This window comes from Panthera onca, chromosome B1 (genome assembly GCF_046562875.1).
Source record: "Panthera onca isolate mPanOnc1 chromosome B1, mPanOnc1 haplotype 2, whole genome shotgun sequence".
NCBI classification, from domain to species: Eukaryota; Metazoa; Chordata; class Mammalia; order Carnivora; family Felidae; genus Panthera; species Panthera onca.
Genome location: NC_138342.1, coordinates 173357895 through 173380375, shown reverse-complemented (window position 1 = coordinate 173380375; position 22481 = coordinate 173357895). Strand labels below are relative to the sequence as shown.

Genomic DNA, 22481 nt, shown 5'->3' with positions numbered 1-22481 from the left:
GCATTTCCACCACAGGGGGCTCCCGCCCAGCAATCCCTCCACTGAGAGACAGCACTGACCACTCACTCGGGAAAGATTATTTGTGGCTTATTAATACCCGGTGAACAACGCGGGGGCCCACGAGGACCTCATATGAACTCAAACAGAGGCAGATTATAGCCTTGGCTTGGCCTTGCAGGCTGTCACCCAAGCAGTCGGTGCTTCTCGAAGCTCCCATGTGGCTCTGCAGCTGGCCCTGGAGAAGGGGCAGCCAGGCCCACTGGTGCCAGCTGAGTCCTAGCAGACACGACTGACAAAATGGCAGCCTCTTCCAGTAGGTCAGGGCACTGAGCTGTGGGTGGAGGATCCCCGCCCCCCACGCCCTTGAGAATGGCTCCCACTAGGTCAGAAGGTGAGGTGTGCAGCAAGAGTGAAGTAATAAGGCTTCAACCTGCAGGCTCTCTGATTAGAAAGCTGAACCAGAAGACAGTGGTCGCTGATCCTTCAGACACTCTGAAGACCAGGACCGAGAGAGAAGACCAAGAAAGTGCAATTTAAAACGTAGGGGCGCTCAGACTAGGAGGGGACAGCAGGGCAATGTTCGCCCAAGTGGCAGAATAGAAAAAAGGACGCTGAGAGATGGACTGTGAAGTTACAAGGAAAAAAGACCGTCATTCTGAAAAATAAGCAGCAACATAGGTTTTTCTAAAGCATAAAATAGCTAAGTTCTTTCTACTTTGACCCTCTTCTGAACTGAACTGTAAGTTTTGAAGATGGATTATATATTTCCTTTCGCTCTTGGATAAACGGTTTTTGGTTTTTTCTTTTTTTTACATATGTCTCTGATGGGCCATGGTGTAGCTTATCCCCCTCTTCAAAACCAAAATAGTATCTGTCACAGGGGCATCATTAGGCACATTGGAAGCCGACCTTATACAAGCTAACTTTGAACACGCATGCTATGACTCCAGGAAATATACTTCAGATTTTGCCGAACAAAAAGCACAAATTCCTTGGAGCAACGCATGAAGGACATCTGCTGTTGGGTGGCAGCAATTTTCCTACATAAATGACAATTAACAATATCTGTGGGTCGCTCTCGAAGGAGGGCTGCCCAATTCCATTTACGTCAAGCCCAGGCCAGGAAATATTCCCCCCACTTGATTTTCTTAGCAGTGGAACGAATACAGGTTCCTGCTTCCACACTTCATTTGCAGCACCCCGCCGTCACTCCAAGAAGATGCAGCCTCAGGAACTGTTTAAAAGCCAAAATCAAATACTTATGAGCAAAGGCTCAAAACGGACAGCTCTGACGATGACCCCAAATGCAATGTGTTTAAAGCAACCACCATCAAATCACATTTTCAGAGCAAGGAAGACAAAAGTTCAAGCCGAGAAAGCAAGAGGCCGTTCCTTTTATCCTACCCCAGTTCCCTAGCACCGTATTCTCAAGTTCAAATGGACACGTCAGAGTTGGACGGAAAACGAGGACAAGGAAACAAGACAAATGGCTGGCCTGCCCCCTCCCCCTTATGTGGTAAAGCAATCCACTGCTCAGTCCAGCAACTATTAGAAGGAAAGAGTCGAAACAACACAGACGCATTTTCAAATGATAATGGTTCCCAAGCTCTGAGATGATTATTTTTAAGCTATCTTACTGATCATGGTGGTTCCCCCAGCCAGGGCGGCCTTGGTGCCTTGAAAGAAGTCATCAGCAGAGGTCATTCCTTGGTCAGGCATCTGGAAGCGGGTATGGACATCAATCCCTCCGGGGATCACCATCCTAGAATGGGCTTCGATGGTCTTCACCCCTCCTGGCACAATCAGGTTTTCCCCTATTTGCCTAAGTAAACAGGACGGGTGATAACAGTTATAAATGAACCACTCCTGAGTCAAATGGGCTCTGACAGACATTTCACAAAGCCATAAACTATCCTTCCCTAGGTTCTGTAGACTTTTTGGATTATTATTAATATTCCTAATATGTGCACTCCCCAGTCCCTACCCCAGCTAAGAGGCAAACAGAGCATACTACAAAACAAAATTTAAATAAAGCACCAGGACATGCTGATGGAAGAGGTTTAGTTGCCAGAAAACCCTTAAGATCAAATGATTACAAGGCCCCCAAGACATTTACCTAAAATGCCACAACACTTTCTCCATAACATACAGTTGAACTAATTCAATTGTATAGCAATTTTCTCCAGACCTGGTTGCACTTTACATTTATTTTCCACACTGAGAAAACAGTACTGGAAAGACAGTGGTAGAACAAAGCCAAGAAAAAGAAAGAGAAAGAGAAAGAAAAGGAAAAAGGAAAAGGAAAAAGGAAAAGGAAAAAGAAAAAGAAAGGGAAAAAGAAAAAGAAAGAAAGAAGAAAAGGAAAAAGAAAAAGAAAGAGAAAGAAAAGCAAAAGAAAAAGAAAAAAGAGAAGTGAACATTATGATTACAACTATTTAAAAATCTGGAAGCATGTGCTCAGCAACTCAGATACTAAGGACGGAAAAATTAATATTCCGTTGAGGGTCATGGATTCATTTCCAATTTTCAAAAAACACTTTTGCTACATCTTTCTAGCAGCTTTTTTCAGAAGGAAAAAGTAATCAAGGAGTTGATAAAAGTTCTAAAACAAATTAGTGTGGACTAAAAATAGCACACAGGCATGCTCACTTCTAGGCCAGTATCAGGCTGGCTTCTAATGGGGGGGGGGGGGGGGGGCGGAAATGGAACATGAAAGTCATGGTATTTGAGAGCCTCGAGCAGAGAATGTCACAAACACACATGGAGAAAACATTAAATGTGGAAATGTTAAAACCTAGTTTAGGTTCATAAATCAGGGTGTGAGTTTCCAGGCAACAGACCCATCCACTCCAGTTTTCCACTCCTCCAGACTGGTTTGCTGCTAGCCTTGATGAATGCTGCTTATTTAAAAGATGTCATTTGCTACAGTGTTTGTCTTTAAACAGATGTGCTATTTCTCCCAGGGCCCTGTGAGTGCTCCCAGTCAGGAGGGCAGGAAGATACTGGTGTGTACTCAGCTCACTTTAACCCTCTGTTGTTTCTCTTTTGTAACACAATACACAATAAACACAAGGGCAGTCTTATTTGCGTTTGTTGCCACTTAAAGAATGAAACCTAAAATTCCCTGGGGATGAGGCAGTACTTTGTCTGTTACTTGGTAATTCATTTGGTGTCCTTTGGCCTCAGCAACTTGGATGCTTAATTAAGACAGCAGATGTGTTATCTAGATAGAAGAGGCTGGATGCCAAGTTTATGCCTTAGATTGGGCAATCTACCCAAACAACTATATTCTAGGAAAACCTTTAATATACTCAATAGATCATAAACCAAGAATTTAAACTGGCAACAAGAAGATATTGTGTCACCTCAGTTAAAATAGTCAATTACATAACACATAAGGAAATGGGTGTGCATTTAATTGTGCCTTTGAATTCCCCAAATCTGAGTTTTCAAATTCACTAGTTGCCACCAATCAAAATAAGCTTAAACATATCCTAAGTGAGGCAGTCTGTGAAGTCACTCAAGTTTGATGTCATGTGTGTGAACTGTAGGTCATGTCTGGGAATACTGGAAGGTATACAAATTCGTCTCTATAATGAGTAACACTTACTTGATCAACCCATCTTCCATGTATATGTCTGCATAGAATGACTGGTCATCATTAACAATTTTACCTCCTTTGATCAGAAGACGATCACTCTGAAACGAAGAAGTAATAAGGTCAGGCATGACCTATGAGGAACATCAGTACCAAGACAACGAGCTAAGGACACATTTTTCGGTATTCAAAAGAGATGCTCAAAATGAGCCAACTCTGAAAAGGTTCAGTGACAAAGGTGAACCTGATGTGACAACCTATTCATCACTTGATGAGTCAGAACATACTGGCAAAAGTTCAAAGCTTATTCTAGGTTTAAAGACAAAACAAAACAAAACAAAAACTATCTCTCTCCACTGAAATAGAGAGAAAATGAAAGAATGCCCACCAAACTCTCTTTAAAGAACAGTGTAAACATTTCAGATAAAGAAGACAATATTTTTTAAATGGCTTCAGGCTAAATTTCATTAAAAATAAATACACCCACATGTAAGGAAGTCAATTCTTGGCATGGTTTGTGTAGGGAAAAATTAACCAAGTCTGTTGTCATGGGATACTCTACACAAACACACTTCGCTCAACCACTGCAAAGTTTCATTACAATACGTTCTTTATATTTGCTTTTTATCTTTGGGGTGAATCACATCAACTGTAACAAAGGGGGAGTGAACACTTCAAATATACACCACTTTAACTACTAGTCTGTTAAGAAAAATGTAAAATTTTGTGATAAGATGAGATGGCACGTTCCAAAATGTACATTGTTGATGCGCTTGTATTTTAAAGGTTGCAAAAAATTATATATGACAAGCAGCATGTGAGGGCCAGGAATGCAACAGAACTGGTACACTGTGACTCCTCTCTATCCCAAATGCTGTGGATGGAATGGGATATTAATGTCCTGTGTTCAGTGGACACGCACCTGCTGTATCCCCAGGTGGGGAACAAGTTGAACCACAGGCCACCGTTTTAATATGCAAAATACGTCAGAGGATGACATTCATTTTGATAACGGTTACCTTAAAATTCAGTTACAAACCAATATTCTTAGTAAGTGCTATTTATATTTAGCACCCACCAAAACCAGAAAATTATAGCAAATCTTTAAAAAATATATGGGGGGGGGAATAAATAAAAATGAGAATAAACATATAAGCTGCTAGATACCTAGGAAAAAAAGATACTGTTACACATAAATGCACACACAGCCGGGTATAGAAAGTATTTATTTTTTCTCTAACATAATGAAAAACAGTGAGATCATTTTAATTTTATACACTGTAGGGTGCATCATCCTACTACAGACTTTGGGAAGTCAAATGGGAATAAACAGTCAACAATTCCTGCACTTGTGTAAGACCTTTACAAAATTCCTGTCAGGTACCTTAAGTCACCAAAGCCTCAAAACAAATTTAAGAGGTGGGTGGGGCCAGATTCTTATTCCCATGACACATAAACTGAGGCTGAGAGGTTAAGCCACTTGCCCCAGGTCGCCTGATCCAGTGGACTTTTCTCTGCCCACGATGATCTCCCCCTTTTCCCCCATAACCCAGCTGTGACAGGATAAACGTCGCCTGGAAGGCAGGGGAGAAGCCCTTAGTCACTGCGGTACCTGTCCCAGCCATCAGTGCGAATCCCCGAGCCAACATCATGCTAAGAAAAAAAATGAGACATCACCGCCCCGTCCACTCGAGTCCCTTCCAGAAGGCTTCTTACATAAGATGCTGGCCGTGATGATGGAAGGAGGGAAACCATACTATAGGTCCTAAGATAATGTAACCAGATTTTTTTAAGGGTAGAGGGGGCGCTCTTTGGGAAAAAGAAAAAAAAAAAGGTCTTGATCGTTTGCTTTCTAAATTTTTCTCCCCACACTGTCAAAACCAAACTGTCTTTTTCATTCACGAAGACAACAAATTATTTGAGGCTTGTGGCAAACCTGCTCCCCACCCCCTCTCCCCAGACTCCTTTCTCCAGAGCTGGGAACACGTAACGTTGGGTCCTCTCCACCCACTCCCTCCTCCCCGAGCCCGGCCCTTTGGGATCTTGGGTCTTTGGCCTTCAAGAAAAAGCTAGTACCCACCCTCTCTTTAGCACAGCCTGGTTCATCCTGTAAAATCCTCCTGAGCACACGCCCCCTCCCCTGTGCATTTGTTTCCACGTCTCTCTCCTGCGGATGGGTGTGCCCTCGTGCATCCAGAGGAAGCCGGGGTGTCCCTAGCTAAGAAGGAAACCAGAGCGAAAGCGCGCCCTCAAATCCAGCCCTAAACACATCTTGAGTTTACAAGGATTCTTTCGGTCTCTGCCTCAGCCCTGGGTTCTACCCAGCAATCAGCTGGCCAATTGCAATTGCACATCATTATGTAACAATGAATTTCCCTCGCCTTCCCTCTCTCCCCGGGATTTCATTCGGGGATGTAGAGAACTAGGACTGGTGAGATTTTTCCAGGAAAAGATGGGGAGAGGGTGGGGAGGGCAGGAGAGCGGTGAAAGCAAGAACCTGTGTTCATTGCTGAAGCATCGCAAATTCATCGCTTAGATGTTTTTTTCTCGGGATTTACAAACTAACAACTCCAGGCCCCAAAGTGCGCCAACACCTCCGGCCGCAGCGATCATTGTCTTGGCCGAGGCCAGGCCGGGCCATCTGCTCCGCGCGTCGCGCAGCGCCATTACCTCCGCGAGCCCCGCTCCGCGCTGTCCCCAACGCCCACCCTCCCAGCCCGCTTTGTATGCGCCAACACGGGCGCCTCCTTGGCTGCAGGAGGGGCAGAAAGTCACAAGAAAGCGAACCCTGAGCCCTTCCAGGGTTCCAGCCCCACACCGGAGGGCGAGGAAGCCGAGAGAGCCACCAAAAACCAGTCCGTGATCGACAAAAAGCCCACGCCTGGCCCCCCACCCTCTTCTGTTCATCACCGCGTCCCTATTTTTCCTTCCAGTTTCCACATCATCCCGGCACTCCCGGCCCTTTCCAGCATCCCTCTGCTGTCATTACGCCTCCGGGCTGAAACCCGCTCCTTTTTCTAAGGAGCCGGAGGAAGGCTCCAGAAAGCCTTTATGGTGGGGGCGGGAGACACAGGGAGAATCCATTTCTCCATCTCCCCCAGCCAGCTCCTGGAGTCCAGCCTCGCAGCACGCAGCCCGGAGAACAATATCCGAGCTTCAACCATGCATATTCAATCTGGCATCCATTTGCTTACACCCCGCAGGCCAGCACTGCAGCATCTCGAACTGACAATAAAAGGATACAGCGGATCTGGCGCGCTACCTAAGACGTCCTTAATGCACTTACGCTCCTATTTTTATGCCTTACAAATTATGTAGCTTACAATTCTAGACGGCTGCGTCTCCCACTACAATCGCCTTCTTCAGCAACAGGGGAAAAAAAGGAAAAAAGAAAAGTTGGGTCTCTCTTTCTCCCGCTCCTTTAAAAAAAAAAAAAAAATTCCTTGGATGTTCCTTGCCACAAAAGGTTGCTGGCCGACCGCAGATTTCCCAAGTACCAAACTCACCGTGATGCGTGGAATATTTTTCTTCCCCTGATAAGACATCTCTCTCCTGGGAAAAAAATAATTTCAAGAGGACACCTTTAAAGCAAAAATTGCCAGGAAAGAAATGGTATTTTTTGCAGGATTGAAAAAGATGCAACCGCTTAGCTGGTCTTGCTGATAGCAGATTTCAAGAACGTAAGGGATAAATGCAATCCTATCTCTTTCTTCCTCTGCTCCAACACAGCCCCAGCTAGGGCGGAAAAAAAAGAAAGAGAGAGAGAGAACAGGAGGGAAGGGGTGGAAATAAACTACAGCAATAAAAGCCTCGGTTCAAGTCGGCCACCGCGGCGCATGCGCTGCCAGCCACTCCCTTTCCTCTCAGGCAAAAGCCATCCGCTTCGAGAGAGACGAGCCCTGATTGGCCACAATCGTGGGATATGCAAATGAGCGCGGGCGGGGAGGGGAGCGGCGCGAGAGCGCGAAATGCTGCAGTGTGCCGCCGAGGGCGGCGGTCGGTGCGTGCGCCCGAGCGGGGAGCGCGCCTTTCGCGCCCTTTCTTTGGGCCAGGGCGTCGGGGACTGTAGCTGGCTGCCGCCCCAAATGCAGCATCAGCAACTGAAGGACAATGGAGGGGTGGTCTTTACGGGCCGGGGGAGCCCGGCCCCGAGACGGTGGGCTTCGCTGCAGCCCGAGCGGCACGCACCCGCTCGCGCGCGCCCCGCTGGATGCCCGCCCGCGCGCCAATCCGCGGAGGCCGCCGCTGCAGCCCCGCGTGGGGTGACTGCGCCGAGCCAATGGCTTTGCTGGCGGCGAGCGCGCGACTGCACCGCCGGCCGGCGCCGCGCCGCCCGGGAGGGGCTCCCGAGCCCTCCTCCCGCCGCCCTCGCCCTTCGCGAAGTCTCGCTCGGCCCCCACCCAGGAGTCGACGGGGGATTCAAATGGCAGCGAGCGGATGGAAGGGGAACGGGGCGGGGAGGGCTCGTCGCGGCGCCGCGCCGACCACGCCCGTCCTCCGCCCGGCCCCCGAGAGAGGGGCTGCTGGACGCCGGCCTGCGAGCCGGGCGGCGCGGGGGCGTCGGGCGCGCGGCCGGGCTCCCTGGGGGCGCGGGGGGCGCCGGTCGAGGCGAGGCGCGGCCCTCTGCGGGAGGAGAGCTAGCCTGAGGGCGGACGCCGGGTCGCAGGCTTCCGTGGCCTGGCAGCGGGCAGTAGAGGCCAAAGCCCTGAGGACCCTGAGCAGGGAAGGGAGGCCGCGCGGGAAGGCTGTGGTCGGCGGCTGGAGCTGGGAGAGAGAGACGGGAGACCACGCCCTGAAAGCCTTTTACGGCCCGCGGGGCGTCGGGGGGGGGGAAGCCCGGTCTGCGGCCTTGCTCTCTTTAGGAGTCAGGCCCGCTCACGCCCGTTTGGGGGTTTAGACGGGCGCATTTCACCGGTGCCTGCAGATCTGTTGAAGAAAAACTTGAGATTACCGTGCCCGAGGATTTACAGTGCTGCAGAGGGGCCTCCACATCACACAATGGGACCGAAAGAGGTGATGAACTGTGGAGAAGCAGGAAGAGGAATGAAAAGATCTTATACCCCCAAAGAAAGGGAAACTGAGTCATACGAAAACGTCCGGAATCAGAGTTAATAGGCGACTCTTGATTTCCCAGGCAGATGCTAGTTACAATTTGAACGGCTCTCTTGGCGCTAGCCATTGAACAGGCCTGGAATCCCTTAGCTTTGCTGGTCCAAATCATGCAGTGGCACTCTTACTGCGGAATCCCTGGTCCAGTCAACTGGTCCAGTTGATCCCAAGGGGTCTACCAGGGGTCATCTCTTCGGAGATGTTGCCCAAGCAGGTACAGTGACTAAAACATCTGGGCAGGCCCATGGCTTTGGTTTTCTCGACTTGAGATCAAACAATAGAGGAATCCTTCCATAATCTAGGCCATCGGGCAGCCGTGAAAAAAAAAAAAAAAAAAATCCGTTTAATTGGCTCATACCTGCTCAGCAAAGATTAGCCAGATAAAGACAAAATAATCCTGGGGCTACTGTGGGCCCACGTTCCAATGTCTTTCTGCATCTGGCCACTTTGGATGGTTATCTGTCCAAAAGATGTAACATTGTACTCTTTCGCTTCTATTCTGATAAATTCTAAGATCCCAGAAGGGAGCTTTAGGGCATGCAGCAAGCTTCATGGTTGATTAATTCACTCAAGTTCCAATTAGCTGTGCATTTTGAAAATAAAGTGGAAGCACTCCTCCTCGCCCCCCCTCCCGCCCCCACCGCAACTACGTGATGTGCAAAGAGCAAAGTGACTTGATGTCAGCAGCTTTTGGTGTCATCCTGTAAGGGTTAAAGTTACAAGTCTGAGAAAGCTAAAATGTGCCCTCCTACCAGTGAGAGCCAACTGTAGGTTCCAACAGGGGTGGGGGCAAGTGTCCTATTAAATCATGAAAAAATACCACCTGACAAGCAAGCAAATAATGAGATTCAAATTAACTTAAAACAAAATGACTTCTAATTAAATTGTTAACATTCTTGTTATATTTTCCCACTCCCGAACCTTTTGATCTTGACAGATTGAACTATATCTTGTTATTTTCTGATTTGCCATCGAATATTTTGCTTTGTAATAAAAGCTCCTAATAGCTTTTATGTCAGTCTTATTTGTATTAGCCTTATTTCAGTAGACATCAATATGAGTCCACAGTAATTGACATTTCCACTTACACATATTCAAAGATTTAAGGTTTAAGTTGATTTGTCCGTTCTGACTAGAGCCTAAGAGTATTTGGCACAAAGAAGATACCAAATAGTTTTCATTGGCCAAGGAAAAGAACGGTCTGCAATCTGCATTTCGTATCATTCTTACCGCTCGATGCAATGCAGAAAAATAAAAGGGGGTGGGGAAGAATTTTCCACCCACTCTGCACCGATAGACTTGTTAACATAGACTATTTTCTCACATTGTCTTTAAATAAGCACTCAAAATTCCTATAAAGTTACAAACCATTATCCCCAAACCAAATATGTTAGCCTGTTCTCAGATGTGGTTTTTCTAAACTTTTAAAAAATTAAATGCATTTCAAACATGAAACACAAGCGTTCTACCAGGTTCCATACCAGTCTCTGACCACCGCCTCCTCTGCAGCTTTACCTCCCATCCCTGACACCCACGTCTCCTCCCCATGCTCAGGGGGTACACGCAGACGTGCACCAACGCACACACACACTGCCCCTCAAGGCCCTGTGCCTTCTCAAATCCATGCCCTGCCCTGTGTTCCTCCCTTCACCTCTCTCCCTTTTCCCTCAACCCTTCCTCTAAAAGGGAGCTTGAAGATCCCCTCCTCAGTGAAATCTGCTTCCCTCCCGCCCCCTAAAACATTAAGCACAACCTCCTGTTTTCGCCTCTCCTGAAACATACACCCTTCTGCATTGTAATTACTTGTCTGTTTCTTTTATCAGAGCATGATTCCTAAAAGCTGAGAGCCTTGCATTTATTTTTCTCCAGTGACCGGTACCCTGCCTGATCCGTGGCAGGGGCCCTCAGTGTTTGACATATAACTAAATGCTATCGTTTTAAGAAAAAAAGGGACTTCCATGTCACTGCCACGGTGAGTTTTAATGTCAACAAAATCCCCAACTCAGCCTTTCTCTTAGCACTGTCGCCTTGCTGGGTCTTCCTTCTCTCCTCCAAGTCCCGGAAACTGCAAGATCATTCTTGCAGTTTAGATCATTCTTTTCTCCATTCTTCCGTTATTCTTTGTACGTGCCTGCATAACACCCTTTATCATATCCCACCACCTACACAATACATCCTCCAATATACCATGCTGAGGGGAGCAGGATTTTCCTTCCGTTGAAGGTTTGAGTTCACAGAGACTCAGAACTCTTTCAAAAATCTTACCCACGTCTTCCCCCATACGGGGTCCGACAGGGTGGGGACTTTAGATGTCCAAGTGATGACATTCAGTCAGGATTTTTAAGATGTTTGAGTCCTACAACCTGCCGGGAACTGGGGGTGGGGAGATGAAGTCCCGTCCCTAGGGCGCTGCAGGGTGACTCGGCTGCTTTCAGTTCCTCAGCGCCCTGCACAGTACGTGTCCTGTCTCGGACCAGGCCCACCACGTCTCTTGGTTTCATCTTCCCCCTTTGGGAAGCTGCAAGTAGCCATTTCTGCTTCTATGCTCCCCCCACCCCCCCCCCCGCCCCCGGGCCTCTGCGGAAGTGGAACGTTCAGGATGTCACAGAGTAGGGAAACTCCAAAGCATAAATTTTGACAGGAAGAGTGGAGCCTAGACGCGGCAAAGAAGAGAAAACCCCAAGGTCCCCACATTGCTGCAGTACTGACGCCAAGGGCTACAGCCTCAAGTGCTGTCTGCAGCGGAGGTTAAAATTAACGCAGTGGTAAGGAGAAGGTCCTGGAATTCTTCCTTGCCAAAAACTAAGGGCATTGACTAGGACACTTGAGCTGGAAGTGATGCCTTCTTCTCTGCAGATGGAATCGGGCCATAACAACTGGTTCCTTTGTGTGCATGACCCTGAAGGGGCCCTCTGCAGAGGAATAGCCAAGGGCCAACGGATCCAAGCCTTTCCAGCGGGTGCATCCTTTACCCAGGGTTACGGAGTGGTGACCCATGAGGGTGGATGTGACTGGCCCTCTGAGCCAGATGCTGCTTTTTCTAGCACCGGAAAGAGTATTGGTCAACTCAGTTGGGGCTGGGAAAGCGTCTTGATGAAGCCCTTACTGGGTGAAGACAAGAGGCCCATCGGTGCCAATGCTGTCAGCACGACCCAGAGGAATGCATGAACCTCAGAATCTAGTAGCTTTTGGCTTGCTCCTCTTATGACTCCTTCATTACCTGCCTTGCACATCATCCTCTGTGCCACTGCAGATTTCCCCTGGGCTCTTTGTGCGGGGAGCTGGAGACAGACAGCATGGTCTGCATTGGCCATCACGCCTCAGGCCCGCCCTCTGGTGGTAAATGAGTAGAATGCATTCTTGGTCCCCTCTGTCCTCATCTGGCGGGTGACTCAGGACTAGAAAAAGGCCTTGTCTCAGGGTTCCTGGAATGACTTTGCCTCTGCTTCACAACCACCTGGGGCCCCAGCTCAGACCTCCTGATTAGAATCTCCAGAGATAAGGTCGAGGGATGTTTTTTAACTTGTTCACCTTCGGCCAGTTTCCCACCACATCCTGCTTTTTTACAGAAAAGGAAGCTGAGAGAAGATGAACTAACCCTCAGGTCTCAGGCGGACCGGGGACTTTTCCGACTCCCCAAAGTACATGGATGGCCCTGCTCTTTACCCTGTGGGGACGCCTTATGAAAGAGTGGTAAATAGTCCCACTATCTTTCCACTTGATTGCCTTCTAGTAAAACGCTGGTTATGTAGTCAGTAGGAGGCAATTAACATTTGGTGGGCACCTACCACCATCTCTGTACAGCACTGAGTGCTTATTTAATCCTCCCCCAAAATCTTACTAGGGAAGTCTTCATATCCTTATCGTATAGACAGGAGAAAAAAAAACTCAAAGAAACCTCTTGTCCCAGGCCCCGGTACATGCAAGAGTAAGAACAGGGTTCTTCTAATCCAGGTCTGTGTGACCCCACAGCCCAAGGGGCTAGTTCTTTAAATGATAAAGTACTTTTGTAGCAGAAACCAGGACCCACGTTGTGAAAGAGGCAGCTGTAGCTGGTCTGCTGTCTCTTTCTTTACCCCTTTCACAGTCCCCGGCTGCCCCGGCTGCCCCTCGAGGCTCCAAGGACCTCCTGCATTCCTTAGACACCCCCCCTTGTCCCAAAATTAATTCTCTGTCTCTCTTTCCTCATCTCCCAGCAGGACTCGGTTTCTGTCAGTGACCAGCTCTCCTTTCATCATGACCAGAATAGATTGCCGCTAACCTGTAAGTGACCGGGAACCCTTAAAATGCTACCTCTGAGCTAAAAGAGGAAGACCCTGATTGGCTGCTTGCATAAATAAAATGCAAAATGCTACCTCTGAGCTAAAAGAGGAAGACCCTGATTGGCTGCTTGCATAAATAAAATGCAAACTGTCTGTCAAGACCGCCTTCCTTCCCAGCCTCAACCTGCCCTCCCCGCCTCCTCCCCCTCCTCCCCGGGGGCACCCTGGTTTCCTTCCATTTCCTAGTCTCCTCTCAGTGGCCTGCTGCTGCTACTGTCCCCTTCTCCCATTCACTGCAGAAACGGCTCCTTCTCCCCCTTCACCGTCCTCTTCAGGAAGACTCTCCCTGACCACCCTGTCTGAAGCCTGCCCCCCACCTCCACTGAATTCCCTATCTCAGCCGCTCCTCAACAGCAAAGATCACAATTGCAAGTATTTTGTGTATTTGTTCCCTTCTGCATTTTTAGCCTCTATCTCGCAACTGCAAACTCCCTCGGCCACCTTGTCCTCCGCGCCACCTAGCTGAGAGCTCACGACACTCCATGAAAACGAGCCGAATGAGCAGGGCCCCTCCAACGGGCCCCCGGGCAGATTTCCTCCTAGAGCTCTGCCCCACTTTGCCAGCCCAGGTGACCCAGGCCTCTCTTTCCACCTCTGCCTCCCCGACATGCACCTGCCACCCCTCAAGACCTCGTTTACCCAAGTGTTCAAAATGCCAGACGGCAAGAATCTGCCTCGCTGGACTGGGTCATTTGGCCCGAGTGGCAGCCACTCATGACAGTGTGGGCAGGTTTCACTCCCTCTGGGACCTGTCCTTCAGATGCACCAGGCTTGGCCTTCACCAACACAACTCACCGCAGGTCCCTGCAGGTGGGTTTTCTTTTCTGAACCCACGCTTTGGGCTCGGGCTCCAACACACTCAGGAAATAAAAGCAGCTCCTTGTCCGTTTGGGCCCTCCTTGATCCAGAAGGTGCGTCTGTTCCGCAAGGGTCTGAGAAAACGTGTGAACTGTGTGTCCAGGGACTACAAATAATAGTTCAGGAGTTTAAGTCTCTTAAAAGAATCCAGCCGCGTTCAAATACTGAGAACCACTCACTTATTCAAAAGCACTCCATGCCTCTCGCCCATTCGTTCAAACGGGTCCCCTAGAGACCTCTTTAGGGGCGATTTATTGGCTTGGTCTGTGAATTCTTGGAAGCAGTCCATTTGGATATTGTAAAGATCTAAAGAATGGCTAAATTTTCCCTAATTAGAGGTGTCTTCCTGCCCCCCTTCCTCACTCCCCTGTCCCCTGCCCACCCACGGTTTGTTTTCAAGTTTGAGTTTAATATCCGCAGTGTGCCAGCCCCAGAAGACCAAAGGGTAATCAGGAGGCGAGCTCGCATGCCCCTCACACACAGCCCCTGCCCTCCCGGGCTCCAGAGAAGCTGTGCCCCCCTGCCATAGGTCTGGGCTGGGGGCTCTGTGCCCCCCACGATGGCGCCCACCAGAGGCCAAGCACCATCCAACTTCTGAGCGGGTCCAACCTCCCTCAAGACACGGAAGGGGACCCCCTGGGCCACAAGCAGATAAGGAAGTCACTGAGAGGGGAAAGAGCCAACTGGGGCGGTACATATGCAGGCTTTCAAACCAGACTGCGCACCTCCAGGCAGTGCTGACTTCGTGGAGGCCTGCAATCAATCCAGGGGTGGAATCCGAGTGCCCCGAGAGTTCCCTTCTGTGCCCCGGGAACTGAGGAATAAAATTAAATTAGTAAAGTGGCCACTTGAAGGTGACTGGCTAACACGGGAAGATAGTAATCCTGGGGGTCTTGGGAGGGGAAGGGCCACTGCCTTCTTTGGGGTGTCACCCTCTTTCTTTGGCTGAATTAAGTGTTCCACCGCCTCTGGGTCCCATGCTGTCCTGAATCCGTACTTGTCCTAGAGCGCAAATCTGGCCCTGTTACTCTTCTGTTTAAAATGCCTTCATGGCTCCACAACACCTGTGTCACCAAGTCCAAAATCCTTAGCACAACGTCCAGGCTTTTTGCATAGCGTGGCTCCTGCCTACTTCTCTTGCCTTCCTGAGCGCTCTCTGCGTCCCTGTTCCACACCCCATGCTCCCCAGATGGGTCAGGCTGACGGTAGCCTGTGTCTAGACTCATATCTCCACCCCTCCCAGCACCCCCACCCCCTCTCTGACCCCTCACGCCATCGCCTCCTCTATGCAGCACTCCTGAGACCCCAGGGAGAGCAGATCACTCCTTCTGTTGTGCACCACGGGGCCCTATAAAGACTAGCAGGGTGCCTGAAACAGTTTCCTGTGCAATTTCTTTATACACTGTCCCCTTCTCCTAGATGATAAGCATCTCGATGGCAGAAGACTATACTTCCTTTCTTCAGCGCGCACCCTAGAGCCTTGCATACAGTGGGCACACAACAGATTCTGAAAGAATGGATGGATAAGTAGATGGGTGGATGAATGAATAGGTGGATGATGGATGGATGGATGGATGGATGGGTAAAGGGTGAAGAGATGAACAGAGCCCCACACAGATCCTTCTTGAGTCTGCGGAGGCCAGGTCTGGGCATTCACATGACAACCTCTAAGTCAGATGGTGGAGAAGAAGCGGGGAAGACTACGTCAAGGCCATTGTAATTTCAACTAGCAAGGATGCAGCAGAATGTAAGGCCACAACATCCTAATAAAAAAACGCAGCATGCGGGATCGGGACCCACGGCCCCTCCTGGCTTAAGCCAGCCTCTCCGCCCATGGATGGCCGCAGCCAGTTGGCCAAAACGCAGCTTGCTTGTCCTTCAGCCACCTAGGCAGCCCACCTAGGTTAACTGCTCAGTGGCAGTTCTTACTGACACAACCTGGAAGTTTCCCCCGCTTGCTTGTGAAAGTTAATTTGCTGCTCAGGGTGACAGCCATGCGCAGGCCAGCGGACCCCGCTCCCACCCAATCTCTGCATCACCTTCCTAGGACAGCCACCTGTCCAAATGCCTGACTCCTCCTTTCCCGAAGGCGGCAGGGGCCTCCTGACAGCTTCCGCCAGGCCTGCTGCACGTGCAAACCTTGGGTAGCTCTCCTGTGGCCATCGTGTCTGCCCACACCAACCAGCCAACACGTCCCCCAAAGAGATGGTGTCATTTAGAACGTTACATGCCGTGGCTCTCATCACTTCATGTTCTTACTGCTGAAGCCGCCAAGACAGAGGGTGCAGGAGAAGAAATGAACAAAATTCTTTGCTGGCCCTTGCATCAGCTTAAAAGCACCCTCCAGGCCTTAGTTTGCTTTGTGCTGTTGTTATTCTCTTACCTCAAATATCCTGGAGGTAACGAGAGGACAAAAAAGATCTTTGGTCAAACATAAGGGGCTTCCTTTCTCCTCCTGGTCTCCCCATTTTTTTCCTCCTTTCCCCTCCCTGTCAAGTTTCCGAGAGGTTTGCTTCAAAGCCGTTGTTAACGTCCGTACCTGCCCCCTTGACCCTACGAATGGCCCATCACGTTGTCAACCACAGTCTTCCGTTTCTAGACAAGTCCAAACGGGATGCAAGTGTTGCTAGGCGCCAGAGTCAGGGGTGGGTAATAGGTATCTTTCTCGGAGAAGGGATTCGGTAATTTATATGGCAGACCTCCCACAGTACGGCTCTTGCCTGCCTACCAGCTAGTGATTTTCAGAGTGACCTCCTCTTGGACCCCATCCCGGGGCTCTACTTAACTGATGGATCTCTGGCCATTGTACCTTGGAGTCCTCCTCACCCTTCACCAACCACGGCCACTGCTCCCCATTTGCCTGAAATAGGACAAAAGAGTGCTGAACTGTTTGACGGACTTTGCCTGCCCGACTAAAGCACCGGTCCCAATCTCTGCATGACAGTTACCTTCCTTCCATATCCATTCTGCTGTAGCAGGACCTAGGACAGATCACGGCCCCTTCCCACCAGAGGAACCCCAGCATTCTGCCTGAGAGGGGTTAGGATGTAACACCTTCTCTTCAGACGAGGTATGTGTCTCAACTTTTACATCCGGAGTGCCATGGATTGAGCCAGGCGGAAGTGGAGGAATCTCCATGACTCGCCAAAGTTACAGCCCAGAGACGGGTCTTACTCTTGTGTGCGAGACAATATGAAACTCTGCGAATCTTTCCTCTCACCCCCCATCCTGGCTATGGGACAACACCTAATTCATCACGTCTAAGAAAGGGAGCCCCTTGTAACAAGATACTACCTTTCAGGCCCCTTCTATCCAGGGAGCTGTGCCTTGTAAAAGAACTTTCTTCCATGAGGGGAATGTCCTATATCTGCTCTGTTCAACACAACAGCCACTACCCACCCACCCCCCACCCATGGTCGTGGAGCATTAGAAACATAGTTAGTGTGATGGCGGGGGGGAGCCTCAATTTTTAATTTATTTCATTTAAATTAATTTTAATTCAACCAGCTCCTTATGGTTATGGCTATTGCATGGGGCAGCACAGATCCAGAGGTCAGGGCTTCCAGCTGGCCTTCGGTGATGGAGAGTATGCAAGGGGCAAAATGGTCGCCCATGGGCCAGATCCGCCCAGAGACCTATTTTATTTCACCATACAGTGGTTTCGGTGGACTTTTAATTTGACCAACATTTTCAAATGAGGAGACTTCTCATGAAAAAAGCCACACATTCACCTTCTTTTGGAAACCAGAAAGTTCTAGGCAACTCTAGTGTCTGTCTGCAGATGGCCAGGTGGCTGGACCAGGGTAACCGCTGCCCCTGGAGAAGGGGTCTGGGCTCTGCTTGTCTGATCTCCATGCTCCACTGGTCCCCAGGTAGCCTTGATGTAAGGTCTGCTCTGGCCAACGTCACCCAACTTTTTGGATGAGGTTTCACTCCGTCTGTGACTTTGAAGAGCCTTAAATAAGCAGCAGCAGAAAAATATTCACTACAAATTGTTACATCCATTATCCACTTCTCCTGCGAAATCAGTGGGATCCGTCCCATTTTACAGATGAAGAGACTAAGGCTGGGAGTTAAATAATGAAATTGAGTAACTGGGCCATAATTAGATAGCCAGAAGTAACATAGCCAGCACTGAAACCGGATAAATCTGACTCCTACGCACTCCATCTGTCCACCGGACAAAGTCACTTCCAGACCATCACGCTTCCGTTACCTTCCAAAAGCACCCCCCCACCCCCACTCCAGTGCCTGTCACATCCCAGTTTCTGGACCCCTTCTCCAATTTATTTAGGGTGGAAGCGACTGGATCAGTGTTTCTCTCTGTGGCACTGCAGCGTGCCAAAGGCTACAGCTATTCACAAAACCCACGTTCTCCTCTTCCTCTAAGACACACAAGTGCACTACATTTCCCAACCTCCTTAGCAATTAGATGTGGCAGGGTTCTAGCCAACTGAACGGAGGGGGGCACTATGATGGTCTCTTCTAGAGACACAACTCTCTCTGTGCTCCCCCGAGCTCCTTTCTCCTTCTGGCTGACTGAGATGACGCTCCCTGGACAACCTTGAGAGCTACGTGTTGGCGGTCGAGCCATCAGCAGCCCAAGTCTCCAATGAACTGCGTGGAGCAGGGGTCCTGTGCCCATCCCCGCCACCTGATCAGAGACACACACCTTGAACTATCATATGATACAGAAATAAATTTCTCTTGTGCTTGAGCCATTATATGTATTGGGGTTTATTTGTTACGGCAGCAATATTCTTTCTATCTTAACTCCTATCATAATCCTGTTTGGATTTAAAATTTATGAAACACACACACACACACACACACACACACACACACACCCCTCAGTTCCCTCATCTTCTTGACCCCAGAAACCTTGGCCTACCCTTATCTTTAGCCATTGCTTCTCAGGACTTCATGAAGACTCATCCCCACAGAGCATCGTCAAGGCTGGCTGAGTCACCTTCTCCACGCCCGCTGGATTCCACAGTCCATCATATGACCAACTCTCCACAGCAGCAATCCTTCCATTATCCCTCTTACCACGCAATCCCCCAATCCTGGAGCAACCCTAAAACTCTATTCCTGCACCAACGCTGTAGAGAGATGCCAGGGAAAGCTCATACTGCCTTACAGATTGGGACACATCATCTCAGAAAAGCCCTCGATTTAGTCACACCCTCAGCTGTGTGCCTCAGCAGCTGTCATGACCTTAACCATCTCCTGCTGTCATGGACCTCACGGCCAGCAGATGCTAAACAAGGAGCTACAAATGGAATGAGTACTCCCAGCAGAGAATCGTGTATGCCCATCTTCTCTCCTTGCTAACAATCTCATCGGAAGAGGACAGCCTGTTCAAGGGTTCTTTCTTAATCCACGCTGTGTCCCACCCTCTTCCTCCTGAACCTCATCCTTTCTGCCACTCACTCCCTTCAACTTCGAAACACCCCGCAGCCTTTCCCACCCACCTTGGCCCTGTGTTCTCAGCTATTGCCCTGGCACTGCTCTTCCCTCAGCGTCAAGTATCAAGGTCTCCACCTCCTCAACTTCAGCTCCCACTTGCCTCTTAGCCACGGCAATCTGGCTCTTCCCCTAGCTGCAATTTTCTTTACCAGAAAGAATTCTGGGAAACAGCCCCCTCCTTGGCAAACCTAAGGAACATTTGGTAATCTTCATCTTAATTGGCCTCCCTGTGATATTTAACATTGTCACCTCTGTTTTCCTTCGGGGTCCCCTCCCTTGCTTCTTTGATGCCTTTCTTCTGGCCCCCCTCATACCTTTATGCCCCTTCTATCTCAATGTTCATTCTTACCCTATCATAAATATTGATTATCTTTGACATTAGCTTCTACCTGAGCTTCTTTCTCTGCCATGGGTTAATATTTAACCACTTAAATAGTTCTGACTTTTAAATCTTCATTTCTGAGCCCTCCCAAACTTCATTCATTCATTCATCCAACGAGGATATTTTAAGTGCTTCCTATATGCCAGGGGATAGGGTAATGGAAACAAAGAAACTTACAACCTGCCTCATGGAAGTTACACACTATACACAGGTAAAGAAATACACACAAGATAACTACAGATTGTGCTAAGCGCTATCAATGACATAAACAGAGGATAGAAAGATGGAGACTATTTAGATATGGTGGTCTGGGAAGGTCTTTCTGGCCAGTTGACATTTCAGCGGGGATTTAGACCCAAGAGCAAAAAATCAGGTCTTTGCCTCTGGAAGGAAAATCCTGGACTTGGCCTCAGGCAGCAGAGGTCAAGACTTGGACCCCACAGGGCAAAGTCAAAACATGTTGACTGGGAACTGAGTTTAAGACCATATCTAGAAGGAGGTATCAGGGCTTCATCACTGGCAGCAAAGTTTCAAAATCATTCTGCGAATTGAAAGTGATGACTCAGGCCAACTCTGAAAAGGAGCCAACTATGCAGTCACCTGGGAGAAGAGAGTTCACACCAGAGAGCACAAAAGAGTGGACAAACTCTGAGGTTAGGATTAGGTGGTCTGTTTTCAGAACAGGACGGAATCAGGAGTGACTGGAAACCAGTGAGCACAAGAGAGAGACCAAAAGAAGTGTGGCAGTATGAAGACATTGCCACAAGTCTTCAATATCCTCCTATTGTGGGTGGGGTCCGTGGGTCCTCTCCTTTAACCTGGGTGGGATTGTGATTGCTTTGACCAAAAGGAGTACGTGAGAAGAGATGCTCTTTGCTTTCCAAGTAACAGGTCATAATATACCGTGTTCTGAGCTCCACTTCCCTGCCATCATTGCCAACGTGCCAGATGATTCCATCCCCGGTTGTTCAAGTCACTCCAAGCCATTCAAGTTTTCCCGGATGAGTCCCCAGACATGGTGGCATAGAGACAATCCATCCCTCCTCTCCTGTGTCCAAATTCCCAGCCCATGGAATCCATGCACGTAATAAAACCACTGTTGGCTTTTTCCACCACATTTTGGGGTAGTTTGCCATGCAGCGGCAGTATCTACCTCGTACAACTGAAATGAAAGCAGTGGGGGGGGGGGGCTACACGTGGAGGACTTCCTAGGCCACATAAATTAATTGAGATTTTATGCTACACTTGAAAGCATTCGAGGGTTTTAATCAGGGAGCAACAAGATCTAATTCCTACTTTCTATAGATCGTTCCGGCTGCAGTAAGCTAAGAAGATTGTTGGGACGCCGTCTATAGGACGCACGAAGCTGCTCGTGGCGGAGAGTAAGTGGAGGCAGGTAACGCTGAGAAAAGCCGGCGGGTAAGTCAGGTAAGGTTAATATTAACCGTGACCACGTCTTCAGTAATTACTGTGGCTGGCACCGCTCTTTACATGTGTAAAGTACTTTACATGTGTCAAGGCGGGTTAATCTTCCTTAATACGTACGTGTAATCCCCACCACAAAAAACCCTGTGAAGCGGGGGAAAACAGAGAGAGATTACGGGACTTTCTCCAGGACACAAGTGGAGAAAGTGGCCGAGCCAAGAATCAAGCCTCTGCAGTCTGATCAGAGTCTACGTCCCTTCTCACTGCCACTGGCAACAGGAATCATGGCTGGATTGCACGTAGGTAGGTGTAGGAAAAATCTCAAGTGTGAATCCTAGATCTGAGGCCTGCCTCTAGGTGAATATAAGGCCGGTCGATATAAGGCCAGGCCAGGAGCAGGGTGATGTGGGGGCCTAAGAATGTGGGGCTGGTCAACGTTTGCATGGGAGTGCGGTGGGAGGGATTTCCATTTGAAGCATGGTGATTTGAGATGTCTTTTAGATTCCAAAGTGGAAACAATAAAGTGCCCAGGTGAGATGCCAGGGCTTAGGTCATTTATTTACGAGTCCTTGGCCCATGGGTGGTAATTGCCATAAACTGTGTCCTCCCGATGTTTGTATATTGAATCCTAATCCCCAGTGTGGTGGTGTTAGAAGGTGGGGGCCTTTGGGCGTTGATTACATCAAGGGGCAGAGCCCTCACGAACAGGATTAGCGCCCTTATAAAAGAGGCCCCAGAGGGCACCTTTCTCTTCTACCGTGTGAGGACACAGTGAAAAGAGCTGTCCATGAACCAGGAAGTAGCCTCTCGCCGTACACTGATCTGCGGGTGCCTTGATCTTGGATTTCCCGGCCGCCAGAACAATGAGAAATAAATGTCTGTTATTGATAAGCCACCCAGTCCGTGGTATCTCCTATTAGAGCGGCCTGAACGAACTAGGACGGTAATTAAAGGCAGAGGACACTCTGAGACCAGGCAGGGAGAAAGTGACCATGCACAGAAAGAGCGCCCAGCTCCGATATTTCCAATGCGATTAGGAAAAGATCTGCCTGGGAAGACTCCAAAGGAGCGGCCGGATAGACAGGCAGGAGGGCGTGTGGTGTGATGGGCACCGAGGGAGGAGAGTCTTTCAGGAAAGTAGGAATGACTACGGCTGCCAAGAGGCCAACAGACTATCCCCCTGGGCCCACTGGCGCATCACATCAGAAACACTGAGTGATGAAGGCCCGGATGAACCTTTCTGCTTGTTGTGGGCAGGCAGCCGTGAGATCACAGACGTCACAGCAATGGGATAGCATAAGGTGCCATTAGTATACAA

At 49.1% G+C, this 22481-nt stretch overlaps 1 protein-coding gene and 1 long non-coding RNA gene across 3 annotated transcripts in view; one reads left to right on the top strand and one right to left on the bottom strand.

The window, feature by feature from the left end:
* The window catches only part of DPYSL2 (dihydropyrimidinase like 2), a 132940-nt gene that overhangs the window by 65228 nt on the left and 45231 nt on the right, over nucleotides 1-22481 (bottom strand). The window contains exons 1-3 of one of the 2 annotated variants that reach the window (XM_060653211.3): nucleotides 7105-7438; nucleotides 3611-3699; nucleotides 1638-1822 (exon numbers count right to left, since the gene is read on the bottom strand). In XM_060653211.3, coding sequence (XP_060509194.1) covers nucleotides 1638-1822; nucleotides 3611-3699; nucleotides 7105-7143 — 313 coding nt within the window. In that variant the 5' untranslated portion in view covers nucleotides 7144-7438. Of the gene's footprint in view, nucleotides 1-1637; nucleotides 1823-3610; nucleotides 3700-7104; nucleotides 7439-22481 lie in introns of those variants that run through there. The other variant, XM_060653210.3, reaches the window with a different exon arrangement.
* Nucleotides 11360-13882, top strand: LOC132691669 (uncharacterized). Its single transcript, XR_009615935.3, has 4 exons — nucleotides 11360-11472; nucleotides 12277-12400; nucleotides 12904-12970; nucleotides 13437-13882. It is a non-coding gene; the product is annotated as an uncharacterized LOC132691669 (long non-coding RNA).